At 36.8% G+C, this 27,012-nt stretch overlaps 1 protein-coding gene across 3 annotated transcripts in view; it reads right to left on the reverse strand.

Annotated features, from left to right (window-relative positions):
- Positions 1-27,012, reverse strand: part of POU6F2 (POU class 6 homeobox 2) — a 261,225-nt gene that overhangs the window by 49,519 nt on the left and 184,694 nt on the right. For all 3 annotated transcript variants that reach the window (XM_066191142.1, XM_066191133.1, XM_066191125.1), the window contains exon 5: positions 5,442-5,588. In XM_066191142.1, coding sequence (XP_066047239.1) covers positions 5,442-5,588 — 147 coding nt within the window. The remainder of the gene's footprint in view (positions 1-5,441; positions 5,589-27,012) is intronic.

Below are 27,012 nucleotides of genomic sequence, written 5' to 3' on the forward strand. Positions count from 1 at the left end.
TGCTGTCCCAGTGGTAGCTGCCAGTTTTCTTGGCTAGTGTTGAAAAGAAAACTAGGTCACATAGCAGTTTCAACACATTTCTTGAAAATTACTGTTAATTCCACAGCTCTAACTCTGAACTTTAAACTGTGGATATTGAAAAGTTCTTACATCTGTGGTTCTAGAGAATTGGAAGTCTTCCAAGCAACTTTGTGTATACACACTCATTTGCTCATCATAGCATACTCTACCAGAAAGAAAAAAGGAGGAAAAATTGTGGAGTTGAAGAAGACCAAGAGAAAAAAAAGGCAAACCCCACCCCCCAAAACCGAACAAAAAACCCCCCAATAACAAGAAAAAAAACCCCACCGATGTATTAGTCCCTTTGGTTTTATCTATGCACAAAGATATACTATTGTCACTTAATACACCCTACAAGGATTTGACAGAAATGGTTTAGATCCCTGTAAAGGTATAAATTTCAGTATTGGAATATCTTATTTCTATTTAGTTTAAACAAAACTGAAACAAAAAGTTAATAACTAACTAACTAACTAACTCACTAATTCAGGCTTTCCACTGTTTTTTCTTTTTTTTTTTTTCTCACCTGTTTAACTAAACTGCATTAAAATGTCTTGTAGATTAATTTTCTTTTGGAATGGGGATAGCTCCAACTGAACATCATTGGAATAGAAAGAAAACGCTACAAACGTCTATTTCCACACCATTTTATAATTACCTCACTCCCCAAAAGAAGGTAATAGCCTTGTCTATGGGAACAAAGAGGTCCCTAGCACTGTGGCCTATTGCACATTTTCCAGATGTGCTCTTAGCCAGTTAAACTTAGACAAGATAGCTGCTCTGCTTAGAATCATAAACTTAGTTTGTAAAAAACTGTTGTCACTTCAGAAAAAACGTAGTTACAGAAAACAGTGAAAATGATAGCACCTACATGTAGACATGTATTAGTTGGAAAAACATAAATTTCCTTAACCGTAAAAGATACTTTAGCACTCTCCAAGCCAGTCCACAATGAGAAAAATGTTATTTTTTTAAAATCCTAACTCTGTTGTTATTGCACATGACATATTACATTGTACTGTACAGTGTGTGGTGATGAGAAATTCCCTGCTTATTTAATTGTGATCCTTCAATGAATTTGAAAAGAGCACTTTATTTCCATTTCTTTAATTTACTAGTTCTTTAGCTGATGATTTTATTAACTCTTGTATTTGAGAACTGATGCTTAACAAAAAAAGGGGAAGAAAAAAAGGCCCTTGGCAGTATTGTGAAGGCCTGGAACTGAATAATGCACTTTAATAATGAGGACTAGAGCTATGGCTTTTGCTGATGGCTGTGACCGGCTCTGTGACCTGATTATGTCGCAGAGTGTCAGCAGCTGAGACACTACAAAAGGGAGCGCATCCCATCAAATCTATCTCCATTGTAATCACTCGCACTGCTGAGAGGCTTGTTAGGAGCAGGGAATCCATCAGCCCTCATTAGCACCGTTTACCATCAAGAAGCTCAAAGAGCAAATGTGTACCCTCTCATCAGAATAATGAGAACCAAAGTACTCCTATTATCTAACTGGATCAACAATGCCTCTCTCTCTAGTTTCCTGAGCTACTTGTGGACTACAACGCTCAAAAATTAGTTATTTTTTTGTTAAGTACCAGGGTGGACCTGGGCTTAAGATTTTTCTTATACAGAAGGTTTTCATATATAAAGAACAAGGCATAGGCACGACGAAGCCTGAGTTCCTTCAGGAGCATTCTTAGATTATGATGAAACAATCCTAATTAATTCACTGTTCAGTTAAAGTGTGGACAATACAATTACACCACACATACTTAGATTTTCCTTTTAATCTCCCAGGAAACAGACTATTGCCCTCTATATCCATAAGGCAGTTCATCATGCCAACTTTTATCATGCTACTCTTTTCTTTTATGGCAAAATGTTTTTTTGCAACTGCTGAATTTAGTGGTATTTTTCTCCTGTTAGACAACTCCCATCTTTCCAAAAGAGAAGCTAAACTTACTCAGTACCCACAGTTAAAATATATTTGATCCTGCTGAAGTCAAGAGACATATATGAATTCAACTGATGATAATTAAGAAACCATATTCATCAACCTTGCTTTCATTTTTCTGTGGCTCATTTCCTTACAAATATTATGACAACAGCCAAAGCAAACATTTTACATGCTTAATAAACATAGTAAAACCAACACAAAACTCCTGATTTTTCTTTCTTTTGCAAAATCAGCATAAAGAAGAGATAAATTGGGTTATTAAATCTCTGAAGAACCCAAGGGCAGCAATGGTGCTAGGGTCCTACTGTAAGGGCAGGCTAAAGCTGAATAGGTAGACAGTCTCTCTTTGAAATCTACTGACAGGGTGCAATCTGGGAAACCTGCCGCCCTGGCCTTTAAATTTAAGATATGAAAGCCCAGTGCTTCGAACACTTCCTGGAAAGTGCTGAGGGCAAACAGAATGTAAGCAGTGTTACATGGGCCAATAGCTCTTCATAATATGCCTCTGAAAATGAAAATTTGATTTAGAGTCCTCTACCTGTACTATATCAAATTAATCAGGTGATCTAATCATATTGTTTCAATGGATTAGATTGCTTGGCTTGGTCTTGAGAAGCTCTGGTATTATGGTTCGTATTGCCATCCACGGCAAAAGAAGAAAAATAAATAAACATGCCATAACTGTGAATTCAATAATTAAACAAGTAACAAATATATTATATAAATTATTGTTAATATGTATGATTTTGTTGCTGTAATTGTAAGAACTCCAAGACTATTGGGAATTAGGGCCATGCCATATGTCATTTAAAGGATCATTTCCCTTAAATTTGCCATAGGATCTTGGATTTGACCTAGAGCTTAATGTTTCCAGGGATTACTGATCGCCATATATTTAGCTAGACAGATGGACATTTACAAACCCTGAATTTCTGTAACAGAAACAGCATGTAATTACAAAGATTGCACATACCAATATTCTAGTAACTCATCCAGCTTTATATTTGCAGGAGTGAGTTTTGGGTATCACGCTTGTGATTCCTTGAAAGGGGAAGTTTTCAAAGGGCAGATTCTTAACATGGTGCAAATCTGTCCCTTTAGTGACTCTGAGCAGATTATTCAGAAATGGAGTGCTTCAAATTACTATTCCTTTATGCTCTCAGTTTTGAAGAAACACCTTTTAGTTCTTGGTTAGGTGCTATAATTCTATTAATTTGAAGGAAATCTAATTCAATTTATGTAATGTAGATAATTATACTGAATAGTCCTGTCTTAAGGCAGCCTGAGAAGTGGTCTCTAAGTAATGTGAGTCTATGCTGAATATAATAAAACTATGTTTATCACACACTTACTATCAATATTTATCTATATTGTAGCAAGTTCTGCAGTACTGATTATAAACTAAGGAACATTTGCAAAAACAAGTAATAAAAAGACAACCCTTATTTAAAAGACCTATGCAGAGAGCTAGATGCTGTAATTTTATGCCAACAACTGGGAAGATTCTTCCTTTCCTTTCTCTTTCTCTGCAACCTGTGGAATTATTGGACTTTACATTATGTCTGGAATAAACAAGACTCAGACTGAGTGAAACTTTCATTCAGTTATATCTTCTTAGTAGTATTTTTTAAGGATACAATGAATAATCACACATAGATTATGTTTTCTGTGGAGAACATGTAAAGGAAAAGCTATAAAAAATTAGTCTACCTTCATAGCTTCAGCTCTTACAATGAACATTTTTGGTGTCAAGTGCCTCATATGTGAGTGGTGACTGTGAACCATTTCTGGAGCACAGAGGAGATAGAAACAAGCAGGCTTCTAGGTTGGAGCTGATCTGACTATGAGTTATAGGTATTACAACCAACTTTTCTCCTAAACGAATACACCATCCCTCCAGAAATCTTAATAGGCTTTTGAGAGCTTCCATTTAAAGCTGGCTGCATAATATGATCCTTTGATGAAAAGGGATTGAAACAAGGGTTAAAGTAGACATTGAAAGGTTATTGTAGAGGGCACATTGTTCATACAATCCTCCTTTAATATGTGTGGTGTGCACCTGCGATAAGATGATTCATTAGATAAGGCCTCACTTTGACAAGCTCCATCGTTCAACCCTGGGGGTAGTGATGGAACAATTCTGCACCCACCCAGTAAATATAACAAGGTCAGCATTTTTTTTCCTGGGACTTGGATGGTGATAGTGAAGCTCGGGAAGCATCTTTGTTTATGTGTTGTGTTAAAAAAAACTCGGGGGGGATTACTATAAATTGTTGAATTTTATTTCTTAATGGGCCAAAATAAACAAAACTTCACTCTTGCTCCAATTAACTAGCAGAAAATTACCAGGAGAAAAGCTGTTCTTCCTTTTTTTTTCTTCTCACTAATAAACAGTAAGAGTAGAAACTAAACTTTAGATTCATGTATCATCCAAGCTGCATCATTTCAATAAATATTTTTCAGGGCCTAATATGCACATAAACACTGTGGGTATCACTGTACGCCCAATTTGTAGAATTTAGAATGATGACATTCAAATTACTCAGTTACCAGTTATATTGATAGATTGTTGCAGAGAAGCAAGGCATAGTGTTAATTTTAGTCCTAATAAATACAATAAAGAAAGAGAGTGGTCAAAATCTGAAATCCACTTAAATATGCTGTATCAAAGGAATTATTTATATATATATTTGGATCCAAATGCCTATCTTTCTGCACCATACTAAGACTGAAACTGAAATAGTTTGAACAAATAAACAGCTCCAAAATGTAGGTAATGTACAATCTCTCTCTTAGACACACTAACTCTTAAACAATGTTCAAGTTCCTGTTTGGAAAATTTTCTTTAAACCAAAATAATCTTCCAAATTTGCACTTACAGGCTGGCATATTCATTGCAAATTGCTTAACATAGTTAATAAAAAATGCGCAAGCCACACAGATAACTCCATCCCTGATACTTCATTGCAATTTATTTACCTTTACTAGAAATATTTAAAGCCTTTTAAGAAATGATGTAATACATAAATGCCACAGAAATGCAAAAAAGTGAAGCACAGTACCACTTCAGTAAAGGTGTCTGTTATTAGGCATATGTAAGTGGAAGAAGACAGATGGTATATTTGTTAAGAATCACAGGGTTGCTGGACTTTTAAAATACCATGGTTTTGCACTACTGCAATATTTTTAAAGGGCTAAAACAAAATAAAACAAACCCTTAGCCTTTTCTAGCTTGAAAACACTCTTTAAGAGTGCCTAACTTCCCTATTTCTCAGACTTTCCACTTCTTACCTTGTCTGGCAAATCAATATTTATTTATCTTCAACATGAGAACTTCTAAATTGCTGTCATACAAGCGGAACTCATTTTTGTCCCAAGATCAGCCTGCCATCAGAATTCACTGTTTGCTCCATCTTCTACTCACCTGTCCTTGTGCATTAGTGACGAGTTGGCCTGTGACCCCCTGAAGACTGGAGAGGGCGTTTCCAAAGGCCTGGGAATTTGCTATTGAGCCCATGGCTGCTGCTGCTGCAGCTGCTGCTGCTTGACTTGCTAGTGGATTATTAACCAGCTGAAAAAAAAAAAAGAAGTAAAATATCATGATAAAACCCATGATAAACATATAATGCTAGCTGGATAATATAGAAGTGATAGCACAGTAACGTTTATGTTATTTTAATGGTTTTTACCCACTTAATTGTATGTAAAAGAAAGCCTGCTCCAAGAAATCTAGTTTGAGAGGTTCTTACTTCTGGGGCTTTGAAAAGGAATAGTTTTAAAAAAGGAAGAGAAAATTTCATGTTGATGTTGAAGAATAAAATTTCCCCTTTTAACCCTATATTTTCTCTCCCTTTTTTTTTTAAATTGAGTTATGCTTGATGTGTTTCTTTAGGCTCAAGTTGCTAATGCCACAGGTGTAGCAGCTTAGTACTGCTGTAAAGAGCCATCAGTGAAAGATTAGTACTTGATTAGACTGGGAGTGGAATGTTTATTTGGGGACATTCAAAAGAGAAACTATTTTACTGATGACCCCAAACCCAAGAAAAATCTGCAAATCCTTTTAATTTTTATCATTAAATAATTAGTCTCAATATCTAGATAAATCACAATAGAAGACTCAATCTTTTGAGGTCAGTAGATGTAAACTAAAAATTCAAAATTCATTTGCAAAATACGATACTAAGCAATGTGCTTCTTCTCAAATGTGAGTGATTAGTTCCAGAACTCATAAATTTTCAGGAAATAATTCGTATTGCCTGCTTTAGTCAATTCTACCTGAATGTTCCATGGAAAGCATAGAGCATGGTAATGGTTTTCACCTTAGGAGACTAGGGGAATCCCACAGAGGAACATTTCTATCAACTCCTGCACTTATCAATCATACAAAATGCGTGTTTATGTGTCAGATTTAAAAGTTGTCTTGGACATGGCTTTTCCACTGGATTATTGTGAAGTTTCTATTTTCTCATCCTTTTCTGAGAAAGGACAAACTTTGAACCAAGCACACTGGGATGACAGTAAACCAAAAAGGTTGGAAACCATCATCACTTGGACAGCTGTCTTGAGAGCAGGGTTCAAGAGGCTGAAAATACATTTTAGAGTGCCTTTGCCTCCTAAGAATTATTGCATTATAGCAGAACTTGCAAAATACACATTAGCAGGGTAGACCAGCCAGAAATCGAAGAGACAAAACAGTCTAGAGACATTTTTTTTCTTAGACTGAGATGAAAATGCTAGAGCTAACTCAGAAAAGCTTTGTGTTTGAGCTGAAATTAGTAGGAGTTCTAAGTCCTTAGATGATGAGTAAATTATCAGTCTTTTAGAAATGGAGACTCACAAGCAGCAGTAAGGGATATACTCCATAGACAGGCTCTGCTTCAAAATAGGTAATAAAAAATTAATCAGTGATTAGTAGAGGTTTTAAGCATGCTACAGATATGAGTAGTGTGTATGTTATAGATGTTTAGAAGCCCATCAATAGAAGATGTCAGATATGGCTATAATCTATGCTTATAAGAAACCTACTTGTCTGTTGGACATTGCAAAATCTACAATTGATTGGTCATACATTAAAACACCTATTAATCATTCATTAGCCTCTCATGAAATATTTATAAATGCAACCTTGATATAAAGTGTTGCTTAAAGGGGTGCCTTGGTCATATCCCATGCCTCTAGGAATTGTAAAGTAACTAACTAAATAAAGATTAGTAGCAATGCCAGACAGAAAAGATGACATTGTTTGGAGGAAATATTTTGATTTGGAAAAAATTGTTATATGAATATCTAAAAGCAGTTCACAGCACCCCATGGCAAGAAAATCAAGAAGGAATAAAACACAAAAGGGGAAAACTGCAATGCATGCTTGATTAGCAGTCCTGATGAGCTGAGCTGTGAAGAGAACTGAGACCAGTACAAAGACCAAAGTGCAACTCAGTCCCAGAATGTAGACTGCAAGAAATTCCACTGATTGCACAAAGGTGTGACTACAAAGGTAGCTGATGCACACTTCAGTGATTTGGGTGGTGGCTCCTGAGCACAGAAGTGTAATGCCAGAGAACAATATAAGTAAACTGGTTGATTTTCTGCTCAAAACAGTGACATTTTTTTATTTTCCCAATCAGAAGTGGGAAAACCCTGCTTTTTTTTCACAGCACTTCATTGGCAGTACTGGCACTTGAAGAAATTCTCTTATAGCTGTATATACTTGGAGAAGAAAGGGGCAGCAGCAAGAGTGTAAGACTTTCAGAAAAGGAAATCTACAATCTTATTAGCAACTCACAGATTACTGAACCTCTGATCCTACAGCATCTGACTTCAGGTATAAATTATAATCTTTGGACAGTTACCCCACATCAGCTAATAAACTACACTAGCTGCTATATTCAGGGCTTCAGAGGAGTGCAAGTACAGCTGCTTGGGAAACATAAATAAGCTTGTGAATCTGGAAACTACAAAGGGTTAAAACCTTCTAAAAATCAGACTATCACCTTCTAGAATCTCTTTTCCATTTTTCTTGCACCAGTTTTCAAAAAATGTACATTTTCAAATACAACAATAAAATTTAATTACAACAAACCCTGGAGACACTCAGGATTGCTTTTAGTTGCATCACAGAGATAAGCTACTTATTAAAAACGACAGCAGAGGCTGTGATATGCCTAGGTACCCTGCATAGTGCCCTGTTCCAGGAAAAAATACAGGGAAGGGGCCAAATCGCAGGGTAAGAGATTTCAAAGTGCATATGAAACCACCACTATCTATTCATAAGTCTGATTAAAAAGGAGAGGATGCATTTTCTTTGAGTGTGCTGGGGAGCTGTTGACTGCAAGTTATGCTCCATTCAATTGACCCCTTTTATATTGTGTGCAAACTGGGGATGAAGAAATACATCTCATTTCATTATGTCTGGATACCAAGATAACACATTGAATCTCCCTTTTATTTTAAAAAAATTAGATCTCTAACTTGAGAGGTTTATGCAATTTCTCAGCAAAGGTTGGATCACTAAGAATACATGTTGGAAATACTGGAAATATATTGAGAAAAACCCCTCAAAGGGCTCTTCCCATTTTGTTTCTTTATTTAAATAATGATTTAATTTGGAAGGCTGAGATATTTGGAGCTGTCAATTCCAGTGCCCATATCTCTTCTCCAGCTCAAAACACCAGCCATAACAGCAGGTAATAGTAATCTTTGTTTAAAGTGACAGGCCAGCCCTCTCAATGACACCTCTGCTAATGACATGATTATATGAGGAAGCAAACTTTATGAGGAAGAATCTTCAACAACTCAGTAGGTTTAGTGCATTTTTCTGAATTCCCAAAGCTGAACTTTTAAAGGTAAAGCATGTCTACTTTAAGTCAATAAAAGCAGAAGACATTCCAGTGCAGCAAACAGAAGTCACACAAATAAAACTAAGAAATTCTGGTGAAGGAAAGAGGCACTACTTACAAGATCCTAAACTGTGCCATGTGAAGTGAGAGTTTCTATGGTTAAGAGACAGTCTTCAAAGCAGCTTTCTGGACAGCCACAAATACTTTTTTCTTTTGGAATAATAACATCCTCCTCTTTATTTTGAAAACTAACTTAGTTAGTTTTCATTGAACTTACTGTGAGAAACTGATCAAGCATTCATCTGTTGTGGAATACAAGATCAGATTTGATAACCTACACAGTAATTTTACTTTTCTTTGTGAAAGGCATGTCCTACTGAACTTTCAGTTTCCTGGTCTGGAAATCAAAAAGCCAGTTTTACTCATTACAATATCATTCAGTCAACAAATACAAAGAAAAAAACCAAACAATTTTACTAGTGAAAAGTCAAGACATTTCAGGATGTCAGAGCATCACATGAAGAAATGAGCATGTAACCTGAAAGGTAAAGTCACTTTTTGCAATGCCAGTATATACATCTCGTGTGTTTTCTAAAGCACTTGTGGAGGAGGCTGAGTAAAGACATGCTGCTATCTGAATGCAGCAATGGAGCATGTGAAGGACATACTGTGAGTAACTTCAGGCATAATTCATTTCACAAAATAGTATTAGTGTTTTTCAGGAAGACTGTTAAAAATCACATTTCTGGATATCTCCTAGAGATGGTATTAGTGTAGAAAATACATACATTTGATTAGGGACCAACAGATCCTCAGTCTCTTATGTTCTCTGACAAACTCTTCTGTAGGGAGCATCACACAACTAGATTAGCTACTGAGATTATTTGCTTAAACCAATGCTTTTCAAGGGAAAACAAATATCTCTAACAGTTGAGAAGAATTCAGCAATGGCTGTCAGTCAAAAACACGTGACATTTTTATTTTCTTCCCATAATGAGTGAAAATTTTATTCACAGAAATGAATTTTTTATCAGCATGGCATGTGCTTTTGTAGGATTTTTTAGAATGTATCTGAATTTTATTGTGTTTAGCTGATGAGACAATTACAGGTTAAAATATAGTGGGATTTATTCCCATTTTTTCTTGGTGTCTGGTGAGACAGATTCTGGGTAGTAGTCACTGAACCTTAAGGAAAAAGACTGCTCCATACTGAACACAGGCTCCTGAGGATTTTCTTGTACCTTCTTTGTTACAGTGACTAGCATTATCATCTATATTGGATGTAGATGGAAAGGTTTTGGTAGTGGAGCAGCTGCAGAGGAGAATGATAAAGAAAATGGAGCAACAAAACAAAGGGAACAGCAAGGTTAGAGAAAGGAGAAGATGTCCCACAGCAGTGAAAGTGTCCCCACTGTAGCCCTTGGAGGACCCTACAGTCGGCAAATGGATATTTCCGAATGGGAACTGTGATCTGTGGAGCATCCTTATAGGAGCAGGGGAAAAGTGTGAAGAGAAAGGAGCAAGAGAGGGGCATTATTAAGGACTGACTGTAGCTCCCCATTGAGAATGGGTAGAGAAGTCAGGAGTGAAGAAGTGAAGTTGGGGAGAGTGGGGAGAAAAGTTGTTTTAATACTTGTGTTTGTTTCTCACTGAACTGGCACTATATTGAAGTTAATTACCCCCAAGTTGAATCTGTTTTGCCCTCAACACTGATTGGTAAATAGTCCATCTTGATCTATGAGATTTCTCACCCTGCTTCCTCCCCCATCCCGCTGAGGCAGTGAGTGAGTGGCTGGGTGGGCGCTGCTAACCCACCACACCACTGCATGACAGTAACTGGAAACTGTATCTAGCAACAACAATACTCAAGTGTTTTCAATACCTTGATGACATAGAAGCAGAGCATTCCAACCTAGATATCCATATGCTTGGTTTCTAAACATGAGCAAATTGAGACAAAAGTGCAGTTTCCCCAAAAGTCCCCATTAGCTCTTCTGGTAAATTCTTTACATAGTGTTAATGCTTATCTTCCTAATTGTTTTCAATACTTATATATACCTAGAATTAGTTGATGCCTCCCTGAACTCACATAAAATCTCCTGGTCCCTGAAGGAATTTTAAAAAAGACACTGGAAGCACTACTTCAATTGAATCCTGGGAAAGCACCTAGATACCACAGCAATAAGTACCAAACAAACAATCATAATAATCAACAAGATCACCACTTAGTACTTATATAGAATTCTGGGTGACTGAGCTCTGTCAATTTAATTTATTTTTATAATTTTAAGTAAAATTATGTCAAATTTTGAAAAATCCTATGAACATGCAGATCCCAAGAAAGTCAAGAGACAATACACAAGTAACATAGACCAGAAGATGTTTCCAATTACATCCAAAGAGGTGCTATGAGCAAACATTTTGGAAACTCTGTCTGGTTTTGTACTTATCGGTTAGATTTTTTTTTTAATGTTGATCTTCCCCTCCCTCCCTCCCTCCCTCCTTTCCCCCCTTCCCCCCTCCTTTTCTGTTTACATAATAGGGTAATTGCAACATTTAACTTTTCTAAATGAACATCAGCACAAAATGTCTAATAAAATGGCTGTCATAGAGCCTAATCATGCATAACTATTTGAAAACATGTCCAGCAGGCAAATCCCAAATTATGAAAAAAAATCTGTCAACATTTAGTTTTCGTACACTGCTGTGATATGATCAACTTACAAAGTGTACAATGTAGTTATTATATCCAGACCCATCCAACAATGTCTGCTTATTTCAAAAACTGTTGTAAATGGTAAGAGTTCCAAATAGGCGGCTCATACAGATATTTTAGTATATACACATGTATCAGAAATTTATGTACAGCATGCCGTGTAGAGACAAGGATATTGAAATATCTGAAAGCACCGACTTGACAGAGACACTTAAAATATCTGGTTCTCACAGATACTTAGTCTGCTCATTATATGCATTATTGTGGTTGAGCTATTTGCTGTCTAAATCTGTGCTGAATTTTCTATCAGAAATATGTGCTGATAGTGGTATCACTGATGCGACATGACTTGATTCAATGCAAAGTGACACGACCTGAGGTGATTGGAAGTACACAGTGCTCATGTGAGCCTTGATACGACAAGGATAGAAGAGGATGCACAAAAATTCTTGCAATATCTTTGTAAACAAGGTGCTGCTAGTCAAATTTGAACCAGTCTGAAAAACTGCAAGAACAATTTGCAAAATAAAAAGAGTGTATTTCCTATAGAGCCGTGGCAAAGCAAATAAATAGCAGACATCATTCCCAGGTCTGTCAGACCAAACTAATGGAGACATGAATAATGAAGAACACATCACGGCACAGGCTAAGAGTGAGCAGACACCATTCTAGCCTCTTTAATTTCTGCTCTATTAGTGACAGAGAAGAGAGGAGACAAAACTAGAAGAAAGAGATCTTCATTGGGTCTAATCCTACAAGACAAATTAAAATGGAATGTGTCAGCATGTCTGAGGCTGGGTCTCATACATCTACAAAAAGAAAGAGAGAATATATTTAAATATATTTAATATTTTTAAATGCAAATAACTACAAAATGCAGACGACTGACAGCTCTAGCAGCAGGTCAGTACTTACAGACTGACCCTAGACTCCTGTCTTGTAGGTTCCTGACTGTCCACATTTATAACTTACAAATTTGAAATGTTCCAGATCTATTTAAGATGGCACGCACTGAACAAGATTTCAGTTAAACAGAGGCATCTTGGTTTTATCTGATATATGTGGTTTTGTCTGATTTTTTCTGAGTTACTTTTGTGTTTACATAGTCTTTAGAATATATAAAACTGTTTATTTCATGCAAGATGCATATGTACTGTAAACAACATCTAAATTAAATTTGGCATCTCTAATAATCATAAATTGTATTGGTACTTATGAAAGGAATGAGTACTGAAAAAGTTATCTGTATTCTCTAGTTTTCTGAAGTAGTTTCCCCATGTTACAAGAATGAAACAAAAAAGCACCTTCTAAACTTTTTGAAAGGGGCTGCAACAAAATTTGTTTCACATTGATTAGTTTCTTGGTTCCTGTGTTTGTCTATTCTAGAATGATTTATCCGGCTTCTGAAAGATGCTTTCCCTACAAGAAAAATGGTTACTTCAGGGTTCCCTCGCTGCTAAAAAAGCCAGACTCTTATCAAAAGGAAACTGCCATCTGTCTTTTTGGATAACAGCCCAGCACTTGGGTCTCAGTGATCTCTGTAGAAAGTCAACTGTGAGACACACCAAATCAATCTCCTAAATCTAAAACATTTATTAGCCTTTAATTTGAATTTATGAATGGCATGTGCACATGTAAATATGATCATTTGCATAAATAAATGTTAAAAATGCAATGTGAGGTCACACCATGTTAATATGACACTTCATGTTAAGTATTTGAGAAAATATTTCTGAAAGTCTTGTTCTACAATACAATATGCAGTCTTAGTATGTATGCCTGGAACTGTTTATTCAAATATTCATATTAAAAAACAAACTTCAAGGTACAGACCTTGTCTTTTGCCCTTTGAAGAATAAATCCTACTTAATACTTAGGGACACAGTGTTAACTGAGAATATATATAAAGCTTCGTTTAAAATTGTGTTTCAGCTGCTCTGCAAAGATCCTAATTTTTGAAGCTGGAAATACATCTGGATATTTTGGTTTATTTGTAATGTAATAGCATCACCAAATAGTTTTGCTTTCCTGTAAGCTAAGTGCTTACCTTGAATTTTTGGTGACTTGAATGTGGACAAGATCAGATCTAAAACTGTATGTGGAATACTTTTCTTTTCACTACTTTCAGCTCCAAACTGGACCTTACTCGATGCACTGATATATGATACAAAGTTGAAGGACAATACAAATGGCTCCTGAGTGCGGTAGGAAGATTGATGTCAAAGATACAAGTCAGTCCAAAATCTGAATCTGTTTCAGGTATCTAGAAAACTGGAAGGATTTAATTCTCTGTGTTTATATCAATTCATCCCGAAGTCAAAATGACATAAGCACCATGATTGATATCATGGGTTTGAGAAGTGCTCTGTCTGTTTTCTAGGTTTTGTGGAAAAACAATCAGTTGAGACACTGATTTTTAATTAGACATTTGAGTTGCGCTGAAATCTCAATATATAAAATAAGATTTGAGAAGAAAGTTGAAGAAAATATTCAGTTTGAACACCTTGACATCAAACAACATTTCCAATAAAATAAATATGAGATGTGAATGATAGCCACTGAAACAACTAAGCTGAGTCAGTTTATGAAAGGGAAGAAAGCATGTAAAAAAGGATGTTGGGGATCCCTTAGCAGGATACTGTTAATATTTTCTGTGAGAACTCTTTTTTTTTTTTACTTTAGTACAGTTCTGAATGCCCAGTGGTGGACTGGAAGTGTGATTTTGTTTGACTCTTTCCTGTCTGTCAATGGGAAGGTTACTGCTGCTACTCTTTTTCTAAAGATAGAACAATAAACACCTCTGAGCCTCCTTGTACTACCACTATGTGAGCATACTGCATCTTAGATGGTAGCAACCCTCTGCCACATTCATATTTGGACAGCTTACTTTGAGGATAAACATACTGGAAGACACTAGATAGCACAAGACGGACTACTGCAATTTGAAGTCCCAGTTTATAATACATACATACATCCAGTGTTGTCTTTTTCACCAGCAGTCCTGCTCTGTAGATAAAGTTACATGTAAATTGGTGATAGTTGTGTATTTAACGTGCCAAAAATTGTGCCCTCAATGCAGCTCCTATAGGAGAAAGGCAGAAGGGTTAATATCACAGCCACATATCTGACATATGTTACATTTGCAGCCACATGTGTAACTTTTCTGCAGAGAGCATTCTCTCCTCTCAGGCCCTTCTGTCCCATTTGCTGCCATCAAGAAACCTGCTGCCAAAAATGAAGTGTAAGTCCTGCCCCAGAAGCAGCACATGCATGCAGTGTTGGGCTGGGCTATGCTCAGCATCAGCTGGGCAATTCCAGATTTAATTTTGTTAATGTTCTTCTAAGAAGTACAGAGAATGTTTAAAATTTTCAGCTACCTTGAAAGCGTTTTTAATTTGTTTGGTTGGCTTTTGGGGTTTGTTGGTTGTTTTTTTGTTGGTTTGTTTGGTTTTTTTTTCTTTGTTTTCATAATCCATGCATGTCTCACCATTCATGTGATTCCTCCCTGGGTTTTTCCTTTTTTGGAGTGTGATAATTTTTTTTTGCTGTGATAGAACCCCTTTCTGCTTTTACCTATTTGACTCCATTTCTCTGATCGCTCATCTCCAGTATCAGCTACTTTGCTCATGTCACCCTGAATCTGGTCATAATAGGTTTTCCGCATGGGAGTTCACACTCAGCTGCAAAAGAAGGAGTGAATCTACTGTATCTGTAATGCTGCCATATTAATTCCTAATCAATTTCAAAGCCCTATTTGAAACTCATATATTTCACCTCAGCAAAATCAAAATAACATCAAGTTGCCAAGAGCAAATGAAACTTGAAAATATAATTAAAAACATATAGGCTTGGAATGTATTGTTTCTGAGGTCTTTGCAATTGTCACTGTACTAGGCACTATAAATTGATGGCAAGAGGGTATATGAAACTGAGATCCTCTTATAACAAAAGCATAGCTCCATATTGCTTGAGGTAACAGAAGAACTCAGATGAATGTGAGTGATGACTGCAAGCATAAACTGTGTAATATTTTTTCCTGCAAGGATCAGTTCCAAATTTGTTAAAATCTGATGCTGAAATCCTGCAAAAACTGCTTAGTTAGCCTGCATGTAATCCTAATGCAGTCCTGCGTAAATTTGAGAGAGTTTGTGCTAGCGTGTTCTTGTGGCTGTCATTTTTCTATTTCATAAATAAAGTTGTTATACTCCATGTTACACGTCATAACATAAAATACACACCAATATTAATTTATGCCTATGGTGATTTTACTGTATTTTAAACAAAAGACATAGCAAAGTTTAGCTCCTATCATCCTCTCCTTTCTTTTTTCTGTGGGTTATTTATTTATTTATTTATTTATTTATTTATTTTATGGAGACAGAATGTCAAAAATAATGCCTATGTTATTACTCAATATCTGCTACTGGCTGGATGCATAGCCTAGGGAAAGTCTAATTACCATTTACAATAAATAATTTCCTCCATATTTATTATCAATGGAAATCTACTCATAAACATTCAACCAAGGAATTCTGCTATACAGGCAAAAATATGTACTATCTTTCAACAGCAGCTCAGCTTACAACCTGAATGTCTGTAGCTTTTTCATTAAATTCATTATTGCCTTATTGTACCTAGACTCTTGTTCTTCCATAAGGCACTGTCAATAGACAGACAGATGAATTTCTTCATGTTCTAAGCATTTTCTATGTGACCAGATTCACAAAATATTTATGGGCCCTGTAGCAATTCTTGTGCTTTACAAAACAAGGGATTATTTTGGTGCTAAAAATAACGTAAGTTCCAAGTTCTTGGTCTGATTCTCATTTCTCTCTACCAGAATATAAATCTGATCTCATTTTAATGAGATCAGCAAAGTTTCAATTAGTTAAAACAGAGAAACTGCTGTCAGAATTAGACCCTTCAATTTTTTATGGAATTCAAATCTGCAATAAGGGGGAGGGGAAATGATTCTTTCCCTTGAAATGCTAAAGTTAGCTAATTATAGTGATACTGTATTTAAATCAAATAGTCTCACCAAAAGCCTGTGGTTTTTGTCATTTAGGGTTTTTTTTTGTTTGTTTAGTTTATTTTGGGGTTTTTTTGCGTTTATGCCTCTATAAACTAGAGAAGCATTAAAGTCAGAAGTCAAAACACTGACACCTATAGCTGTGAAACTAATGGATTTTTCAGTTTGTGGACTGAAAAATTTCCCTGAAACACTCTATTCACCCCCTTAAAAACAAACAAACAAAAAACCCCAGTAACAAAACACAGTCCAGGCAGACCTGGAGTGGGAAAAAATTGAAAATAAATAAATTTCAGGTCACTTGAAACATTCAGTTCAGACCAAAATGGTTTCTTGAAAGGAAATATAAAATGGATCACTCTTACAGATGGGTGTTACATAAATTGAGTGGAAATACTCGACTTCAAAAAATCATTCTTATATGCCTTTTCTTAATCTCATCCATTTTGGGTTGGGAGGGATGTACACATCTACCTAACTATTTGCCAAAATATACCTTTGGAAATGGTGAAGTATGCAGACCTCTTTGCAGTCACTCCTAGTGGAGGATGCTAATGGTAATTGTGTCAGTAAAAGGGATAAGTCAAGGGTCAGAAATGTTTTTGCAGACAACCTAGTCAGACAGTGCTGCTGTCCTAATGCACCTCCAACATGTCAAAAACTGTGATGAACTCAGCCTAAGTGCAATTAAGACAGAACTCTTTCATTATGCCTAACACATCTGTAATATTTGTACAGGTCCTCTTTCAACAGTGGGAATCAGGAGGCAGGTAACAATCCGAGTTTCACCTCAAAGAGATAGACAAGGACTATGACAGCAGAAGACCTGGTGATCATCAGCTAGCTAGAAGAGGCAAACAAACTCAATAGTCTAAATCAAAACAGAAATTGCTGCTTTCACATGGGTCAAGGAACCAGTTTTTTAGTTGTAGCAGCATGAAAGCAACCCGAGTGTGCTAAAAGGGTGTCCTTTCTTTTTCCTGAAGACTATGAGACCACTGAGCATTGCAGGTTGCTAAGACATCTGAACCAATATCTTCATGGAAAGAGGGACAAAGGTCCATTTGCCATGTTCACCTATACTCAAGGTTTTGCTGGCACTTCCAGTTCTTAATCCCATAGTAGGGAATATCAGAAGGCTTTTTTTCCCCATTGGTCTGACAAAGACCTAATTTAAAGCAGATTTACCTGATATACAGGTAGAACACAAAAATATTTCCTTTGATTTCAAGAAAATTACATTCCTTATTTAAATCAATGCCCATGAAATCAGATCTCTCTCTCTTTGCTCCTAATATTCATCCAAAAATAACATTGCTCTTAAGAGCCATCAATGCAACAGTAGTCGCACAGAGGTCAGTGTAATTGCACCAGTTTAGACCAATGAAGAATTTAGTGCATTGATGCTGGCATGTGAAAAATAAATCAGAAACTTTATGGATATTAAAAACAGTGTTAAAACAGGGTGTTTTATACAGTAATGATAAGGTTAGTTCTCAGTAATTCAATTGACCAAGGGCAAAAATATATATTTTATTGCTGGCTATGATGGTAATAATTCTCCCTGGCATCTGTAAAACCAACAATAGCTTTTCATTGATTTTGCTTAAAAGGAAAGTTCAGGGTTAGAAAATAAGTATTTCATGTGGAAATAAGAAAAACTTTCCAAAGTATATGCGATGAAAATAGTAATAATTATATTTGAGAAGGAAGGAAGTCTTGTGATTACGGTCACTGGGTAAAGATCTAAAAACCTCACCAAGGGTCCAATTCTTCCATGTATTTCCTTTTATTTAATTTCCTGCCTGAAAAAAAAAAAATAACATTCTCTTTCTTTCTTTCTTTCTTCTTTCTTTCTTTCTTTCTTTCTTTCTTTCTTTCTTTCTTTCTCACTATTTGCTTCTTTTCTCATTAGATAATACATCTGCAAGCCCATCAACACTGGATTACATATGCACGTGCACCAAACTACGGCAAGATCAAAGATAAAACAGTTTTTCTTATTTCAGGTTAAATCTGTATATGGAATACATTTTTCTGTTTACTACACAGTACACACTGATTTATGTATTTACCTAGTATTTTTAGCCACTGCCATAATATATATCCAGCTAATAATAATGGAGGCCAAAAATCCTTCTGAGGTACAGAAATGAATGAACATCTAAGTCATTAGCAAAGCTGTTCACAAAATGCAGGTTTTTAGCTAAGAAGCAGACAAATGGTAAAAATAACTACAAGAGGCTATTTCTAAGTGAAGACTGACTTTACATAGGGAAATGATAAATTCAGGAGACCATTCTACATAAGTCTGGATTTGCTGCTCTTTCTAAGTTAACTGGTTAAAATTTGTTAGTTTATATTATCAGAGCACCCTGCATAAAAGAAAGCCTTGTCTTGGCTCTGAAGTTGTGATCTGATAACCTATGTTATATTTAGAAAACACTAATTTTATCACTAATGTTCTAGACGCTTTTAGTGAGATAAACCAATTACACAGCTTAACACTGCAGTTGTGGGGAAATTCCCAATGCATCCTAGCATTCCTTCTGGCTTTCTATTTATTCACACTCTTGTAGCCACATATGTCACATATGATACTTTGTTTTTATCAAGTCCTATTTTAAAGTGAAGGACAGTAACTCAAATAATGCTAATCTGAGCTCTAGACCTAACAGTCTATCTAATTAAGCAGAAAAGATGACTCACTTGTATAAATGACCTTACTATGTAGCTGTTAAATATAACAAAATCAGGGAAGAAAACTGTATGTAAAACTACGAGAGCTGTACTACAGAGTACTACAGCCCCCTTGTTTATGATCAGTGCTAACTGGCCCCCATTAGGTAGATAGAGATGAGTGGCCATGGATGCAAGGCCTCATTGACTCATCTGTGCAACTGGCTGATGTGGAAAAGAAGGGTGGATGATACAGTGGGCAGCACTATGGAGCTCTTGTCCTGCATCTTTTTTGGGACACAGATGGTTTTGCCTTCAGTTGGAGCTGCTTCCGTGGCAGCCAGCTCCCTAAATCACTGGCAGTGTCGTGGGGATAGCTCTTGTCCCAGGAGGGATGGCTCTAATTGGCCTAATTTGTTTCTTGTTTGAGGTTCAGTTTTGGTAGGGTTTTTGTGCGTCTTCTGAGCAGATACTACAATCCGCAATCCTACATCCCTTCAGGGCACTCTCACTACCAAAGATCTAGCTTTGCTTCCTTGTCACAGCTTTTTCTTTGCTCAGGGAAAGAAGTTGAAGAGTCAATAGAAACTATATATTACTGCATGCGATCCCATAGTCTGAGTACTGAATGCCCTTGAGTCTTCAAAATATATTCCTTAGTCAGGACCAAAACTGGAGGTGGTGCCTTATTCAGGGGAACTCAACAGATGATGTGAGGGCAATTCAGGTTAAGAATCTTGTCTCACAGCTGAGATTAATGTCTAGTGCTTACTATCCGTTCTTTAAAAATGTCCTGCTTTGGATATGTAAAAATAAAGGCAGTAGGAAAAATGTGCATAATCAAATTATTCTTGAGCTACCCTTCACCTCAAAAAGGAGGTAAAAGTTTGGAAAAACCTGGCAGAGCTGAAGGCCTGGTCTTTGCTTACACCAATGTAAGAAATGAAAACACTATAAATTTGGACACTTAAAAGTGAAAATAGATGGACAAATAATCAAATTACAGTATTACAGAACAAAAATGCAGTAATAAAAAAAAAGGAATGCCATGGCAATGTGGTACATGGAACACCTGTATTTGCCAAACCTGTATGAACAACCTCCCTGAAGACAAAATACAGAAGAAAACAAGCATAGAAGTAAAAAAAAAAAAAAAAAGAATATAAAAAAGAAACTGAAAAGCAATCGCAGGTGAGTTGGTTGCCTTCAGTATGCTTTTCAGAGACCTAGAAGTCTGTGACTCTGAGTGTGCGTGCATGCTGTACATATAGAAATATATGCTGTAAATAAGAAATATGCGAGAGAAAATTCATTAAACACAGGATTGCTCCATAAATTTTAACGAACAAATAAGACCCTCCAATAGACTATCTGCTAATTAAGGTCATAGGCTATATCAAAACAAAACCAAGAAATATGCCATGTATACGTTTTGGAATGTTCTCATTGCCCAAACAGAACACTATAAACGTGTATACACTAAAAATGTGTATAGAGGTTAATCTCACCAGAGATAAAGAAAATTGAAGGTTTTTAATTTTATTTACGAAAGCAAAGCACCGTTGAGTTAATAAAAGAAATAAATAATCCTACCATATCAGCACAAGAGTTCTGAAACATAAAAATTGGAATCACAAGAATGATTATTGAAATAATTATATTAAATGAGACACATGACACACAACATATAATAAATCCACTAAATTCTAGTTTAGGAATAGAAGAGAGAAGACTATAGATAAATCAAAACACTTATGTATTTCTGTCATCTTTTCTGCATCTCATGAAGCCTATACAGCAGTCCTGCTGTGCAGAAGATCTAGAAGAGATGATAGGCATATATAAGTCACTGTATGAGAGATGAGACTTTAATCTACCTGTGACGATCTTCAAAACATGCAGTCTTTTTGACTACTGTTCTTTTTAGTTTACAAAATTGTGTCAAAACTATTCTGATATAACTTACATTAGTTTAGGAGAATAAAACTTGCAGTAATGCTCCTCTTAAGCCCATATTCTGATATAAAGCTGTAAAAATAGCCTGTGCCTTAATACAGTAAGTCCATGCTGTAGCCACACTTTTGTTTTCCTGTCTGTTTGGGGAATACACAAATACCTAAAATCTGATGCTGAAGTTACCAAGCCTTCATCATCTCTATGGGAACCAGATGGTCTTGGGAGTAATCCAGACCTTACAAGAGAAGACCCTTTTCTGAGCTGTCTATCAGTGAAAACGCTTTTTTCACTGACCAAAAGAGGCATCTAAACATATGTCTAAGCGGCTTGGTTGGGTGGCATGCACCAAAGGGAATAACAAAAGCATGTATCTTGTATGAGGACATATTGCCAATGGAGTTTTGCAGCTTTCCTAGGTTTTGGACGCACTGCACACCAAATCCCACTGCCTGTCTTTGGGTATGTGTATGCATTACTTGGCAAATTAGATTTGAGTCGAGAGAGGTAAGAAACCTGCATTAAGGGCCTACCCCTGAATGCTAACTATATGGGACTGTACAGTCTAGGTCCCAAATGAAATGTTTAGGTGAAGTGATCATTAAATTAAATGACACAATAACTACCTCTGCATCTAAAGCAAAATGATAGATTCAGGACCTTGCAGCTCTTATCTTCAGGAACCTGTGAAAAGTCTCCAAGCATGTACACTGACTTCTTGTAATGAAAGCTAACTGTAAAGAGCAGCAATGCAGAAATGCTTGCCCAGGCTACAAAAATAATAGAATGTAGACTGCTTGCCTTGGCTGTGCTAACATGGCATCCCTCTTCTCCCTAGTTTTAATTCCTTTTAGTTATCCTGGGTACAGCAATATGAAACACGGACCTCTGCCCCAGCTTCAGTACTGTCACACAGGGCAAGCCCAAGAGCCAAGGTACTGAAAATGTGCTGTTCTGCTTAAATTATGCTTCCCTTTGACCACATACTTCTCATGAACAACAAAGATGCTGTCCCAAAAGTAATCCAGTTACAAGGAAAGTGTTAGGAAGTGTAACAAAATTATAACTGTTTTTAACAAAAGAGTACACCAACCTCTAACAAAATAATTAAAAATTGATCCTTCTATTATTCTTAAGTCATTGCTCTTCACTGAGTATCCCTGGTTGGTTGTGATCCTGTCTGTGAGTTTTGTGTGGGGTGAAGTTAATTTTCTTCACAGTAGATAGCATGGGATTATGTTTCGGATTTGTGCTGAAAACAGTGTTGATAACTGTGTTGATAACCAGTGTTGATAGGGGTGTTTTAGTTTTTGCTGAGCAGTGCTTGCACAGAGATGAGGCCTTTTGTGTGTCTCACACTTCCTCACCAGGGAGTAGACTGGGGGTGCACAAGAAGTTTGGGGCACACAGGTGGGACTGCAACTGGCCAAAGGGATATCCCAGTACCCTATGGCATCATGCTCAGCAATAAAAGGTGTGGGAAGAAGGAGGAAGAGGGTATATTCAGAGTGATGACATTTGTCTTCTCAAGTCACTGTTACATGTGATGGAGCCCTGCTCTCCTGGGGCTGGCTGAGCACCTCCCTGTCTGCTGGAAGCGGTGAAGTAAGTGTTTGTTTTCCTTTGCTTGTGCTCACAGCTTTTGCTTTACCTATTAAAGTGTCTTTATTTAATCCCACAAGCTTTTTCACCTTTGCTCTTCATTTATTTTCCCCATTCCATTGTAGGGTTTGAGTGAGTGGCTGCGTGGGGCTGGGGTTAAATCACAACATCCTGTTTTCTGCAACTGTTGTACTTTGCAATACTACACTGCAAGGGAAGTCACAAAAAGTCCTGATGTGCACACCACCTAACTCTGCCTTCACTTTTAAGTTTTACTTATAACAAAAAAAAGAAAGGAAAAATATGTATATATATATAAAACTCTCTCTATATAAAAACTTTTAAAGAAGGGTAAATAATCTCTCTGTGAGTTCATTAAATGTTCAAAAAAAACCCAACAAAATAATTCATGTTAATCAGCTGATGAAGATCAAATCACATTCTATTTCAGAGAGAATACAAAATAATCCTACAATCTTTTGGATGCTGCTTTAATGTAGACTCCTTTCAAGAACTTTAGAAACTAGCATTCAAATTGTAATAGCCTGTAGAACACTGTAAACAGCTTATTTTAGACAGAAATCATATCACTTCTAAAATAGGATTGATGTACCAACCAGCAATCAAATAGGGTGAACCAACTGAGTAACACAGAGGAAGTTTTCCCCTACGGTTTCAGCTTTTCTTAGAAGATTAAGGTCCACAAACTCAATTTTTTTCAACTAATATATTATCTCTAAAGGGCGGTCCCTTGCTAGTTGGGTCATCATTGTTCCAAGTCCTAGCACTTTAAAGTACATCTATTTGATAGCTAGAAATTATTGGCTAGAAAAGAAGAGAAAACAACATCCACCTGTAATTAATCAAAAAAAGGGGATTTTTTCCCCATCACTACTTTCTTACAAAGAAAAAAAGAAAGATTCAAATACTCTGTATTAGAAAAAGAATTTGCTTTATTGTAGTGTTGTGAAAAATCCATGAATCAAACTGAAAGGTAAAAAAATTGCATTTTTACTTTTGTAATGTTTTAATACGGGATTCTTCTGTAAAGAAACGTATCTTAAGACACTCTTTCTCAGAGACTGATCCTTACTTAAGAACTCAAAAAATCTTGGCGTTAGTCCTGTGCTTGTCAGGCTCTCTAAGTGACCTTGGACAAGCTAGTTAATCTCCTACTAACTCACTTCTCCATCTGTAAAGGTGGAAATAATTGTAATTCCTTCATCTTGCTTGTCTGTTAAGACAATGTGTTTGGGAATAGGAAATGTTACTGATTGTGCCCATACTTCATGTAGCCCAGTGGCCTTAGCCTGTCCTTCTAGATCCTTTCCTAACACCCACTCCTACTCTGCATCTTTTTTATCAATTTCATCTTTGTTTTGCAGGAGCAGAGGGAGCTCTGAACTGCTCTAGGATGGTAAAAGTCAACAGCCCATCTGACTGCTAATCACTGTGATTTGGTTTTGACACTCCAGTAAGGCACTGTGTCATGGAGGGTAGGCAAAACTACTGTGCTAAAATACAGACTGACTAAGGTGTAAGAGCAGCCCAGATAAGGAAACATTTTTGAAAAATGCAGTTTTTAAAGCTGTGCTTTCCTTAGGTTTTTTTTGATGAGTATTACTTGAAATCATACTCAGCCAAGTTGGGACAATAATTCATGTTTAATAGATTTATTTAGTGTATTTTTATTTTCACTGTTGTCTGTATTGATGAAAAGGAACTATGTGTATTTCAAAAAGATTAAATTAATGGCAGAATGAAAAAGGCAGCAAATGATAAAGCTTCCTTGACAGGTGGAAGAGGAATAAGTGCTGTTGGTTTTATTAGAGATTCAGAAATCTCCAAATGCTGCAAAAAGCAGAGTGGGGGACTGAGAGCAAGTCCAGCTGTTGATGAACAACAGCAAGTAATGCTACCCCATGCTTTATACTTCACTCTTTTTCACCAAAGCTAAGAAGCCTATATATCCCCATTTCAGGAGACTAGTATCCTGTTATTTTCTGGAAACACTTTCTCTCCACTTGCTGCCCAGGCCCAGTGGCTTCATGATCCAGGGCTCTCTGGAAGGAAGTAATGAAGAAAAAGCAAGGACAATTACTGGTATAGCAGCTAGGCCCAGTATGAGAGTCCTGAGGGTGGAAGACTGGGCCTCCATACAGTTTGGGTAGATGTAAAGGAAATTGGGGTGGAGGCAATGTACTGAGAACGGGACCCTCTTAAGAAAAAGGTGAGGGGTCAGATTTAGCTCTACAAGGGCATTCTGCTTACAAAATTACGGCAGGGGGAGGTGCAAGCTGGTGCTTACATCTATGGCACACAGGCCAGGGCACTTCTCTGTAATACTTGCTTGTTCTGATGCTACGTCATTTACTCTGGCCAGCAGTAGGAGGGAGAAAAAAAAAACCTTAAAATAATTGCTATGAACATCGTTTGCATTTATAAGATCACATGATAAAGGTTATGCTGAGGTTTCCTCTAGACATGTAGAGCAAAAGCAGTAAAGTCCTGGCTCTCCAGTTACTGGGAGCGCTTGTCTGTTTCCTGCAGGCTAGAACCAGGAATAAGCACTGTTTTCAGTATTTACATAATGCTTTCATTTCTCCTATATTTAGATACTGGTTTTTAGTTTCACTAACTACTCCTGTATGTCACCCTGATTCTTTAGCCTTCTGATGACTGTTTACATATTTCTAGTGGAGTCTCTCACGAATGTAACATAAACAAGTAGATTGTTTTCATACCAGTCTGTGATGGACTGGTGAACTGAACACTAGCGTCAGAAAAGTGTTCCTCTCATCTACCAATCCTTGACCAAACTCCAAATCCTATTTAAATCCCAAATGATAATAAACTCTCTCTTTCTCTGCTCACTTCTGAACCTGAGTGAGTGTGGTTCTTTCGTGTCCTATCAGCGACACCTGTAACCAATTTCTAGAATTTTAATTAATTCCTGACAGCCACAGGGAGTGTGCAGACTCAGTTTGTGGGGCCCAAAGGGATGCAGGATACCATTACTCCTCATACTCAGTTTGGCAGTCTGGTGAGATTTAGCTTCCACCATTTGCCAGTGGCAGACAGGACAACCACAACCCCTCTGTGCCATTCATGTATTTGGGACCCCACATACACACTTCTCATTACAGTATCCTATCCATAAACTTTTCAATTTGAAGAAGATGGCCCCAAGTTGACCATGACATTGATAATTAATGTACGGTAGTACCTGCAGGCAACTTCTCCACACATCTTAGATGCTTTGTCCCTTTCTTAGTAAGCCCACTGCTCTGAGACTGGAGATCAGTTTTCACAGATTTAGATTGTTACATACAGAACAACCAATGTTCCCTCAGAATACACTAGGGAGAGAAATGGGGAGGTAGAACAACTTTCATTTTTACCTGGGTGTGTTCACCCAGTGATTTGCCACTGCTACCTAGGAGAGAAAAACAAACACTGCCAAGTGTATCATCCAAGTCCCAAAGCACTCGGCGTGGAGACACTAATGCTATTTTTAAAGTTGGAGTGTATCTTGTCTTGCATGCTCAATTTAATGCAAATATACACTTTCCTCTTTCAGTAAGGCCTGACAGTGCCAGACACTGATTTACCAGTCATGGAAACAGATTACACTTCTGTGGGTCAAATCTTGCATTACTCTGTGAAAGGCTTCTCAATGTCACCTGGCAGGGAAGGCTCTGATGATGCTGTGGCAAAAGCTCTACTGATATTTCTCATGTGCAGAGTGTTTAAGAGAAACTCAAGGATGAAAACAAGTCACAGTCATAAAGTTCTAGTTGTACTATGAAGACAAACTTCCCAAAATTCACAGTCACTAAGATCAATCTCATTTACACCACTTTCGTACTGTGTATTGCACTTGACCTCCTACAGAGTGGGATCTGATTTACCCTAGCACGATGTATTAGACTTAGTGTTTGATTCTGGACTAGACAAAAGTGTGTATAATGTTACCAGTAGAAAAAGGAAGATCACATGTGTGCAGTCACTTTGCAATGAATACTGAAAAATTTTGAACACATTTAATTACGTGCTGTCCTTTTATGAGGCCTTCATAAAATTTAGGTATAAATGGAAGTACGAATCAAACATCGGGACACTCCAAATGGTGAACAAAACAGGGCATTGCTAATTATTAGGAAAAGAAAGAAGTGCTTGG

This window comes from Chamaea fasciata, unplaced genomic scaffold (assembly GCF_029207755.1).
Source record: "Chamaea fasciata isolate MVZ Bird 193981 ecotype frontalis unplaced genomic scaffold, bChaFas1.0.hap1 SCAF_1, whole genome shotgun sequence".
Taxonomy (NCBI): domain Eukaryota; kingdom Metazoa; phylum Chordata; class Aves; order Passeriformes; family Sylviidae; genus Chamaea; species Chamaea fasciata.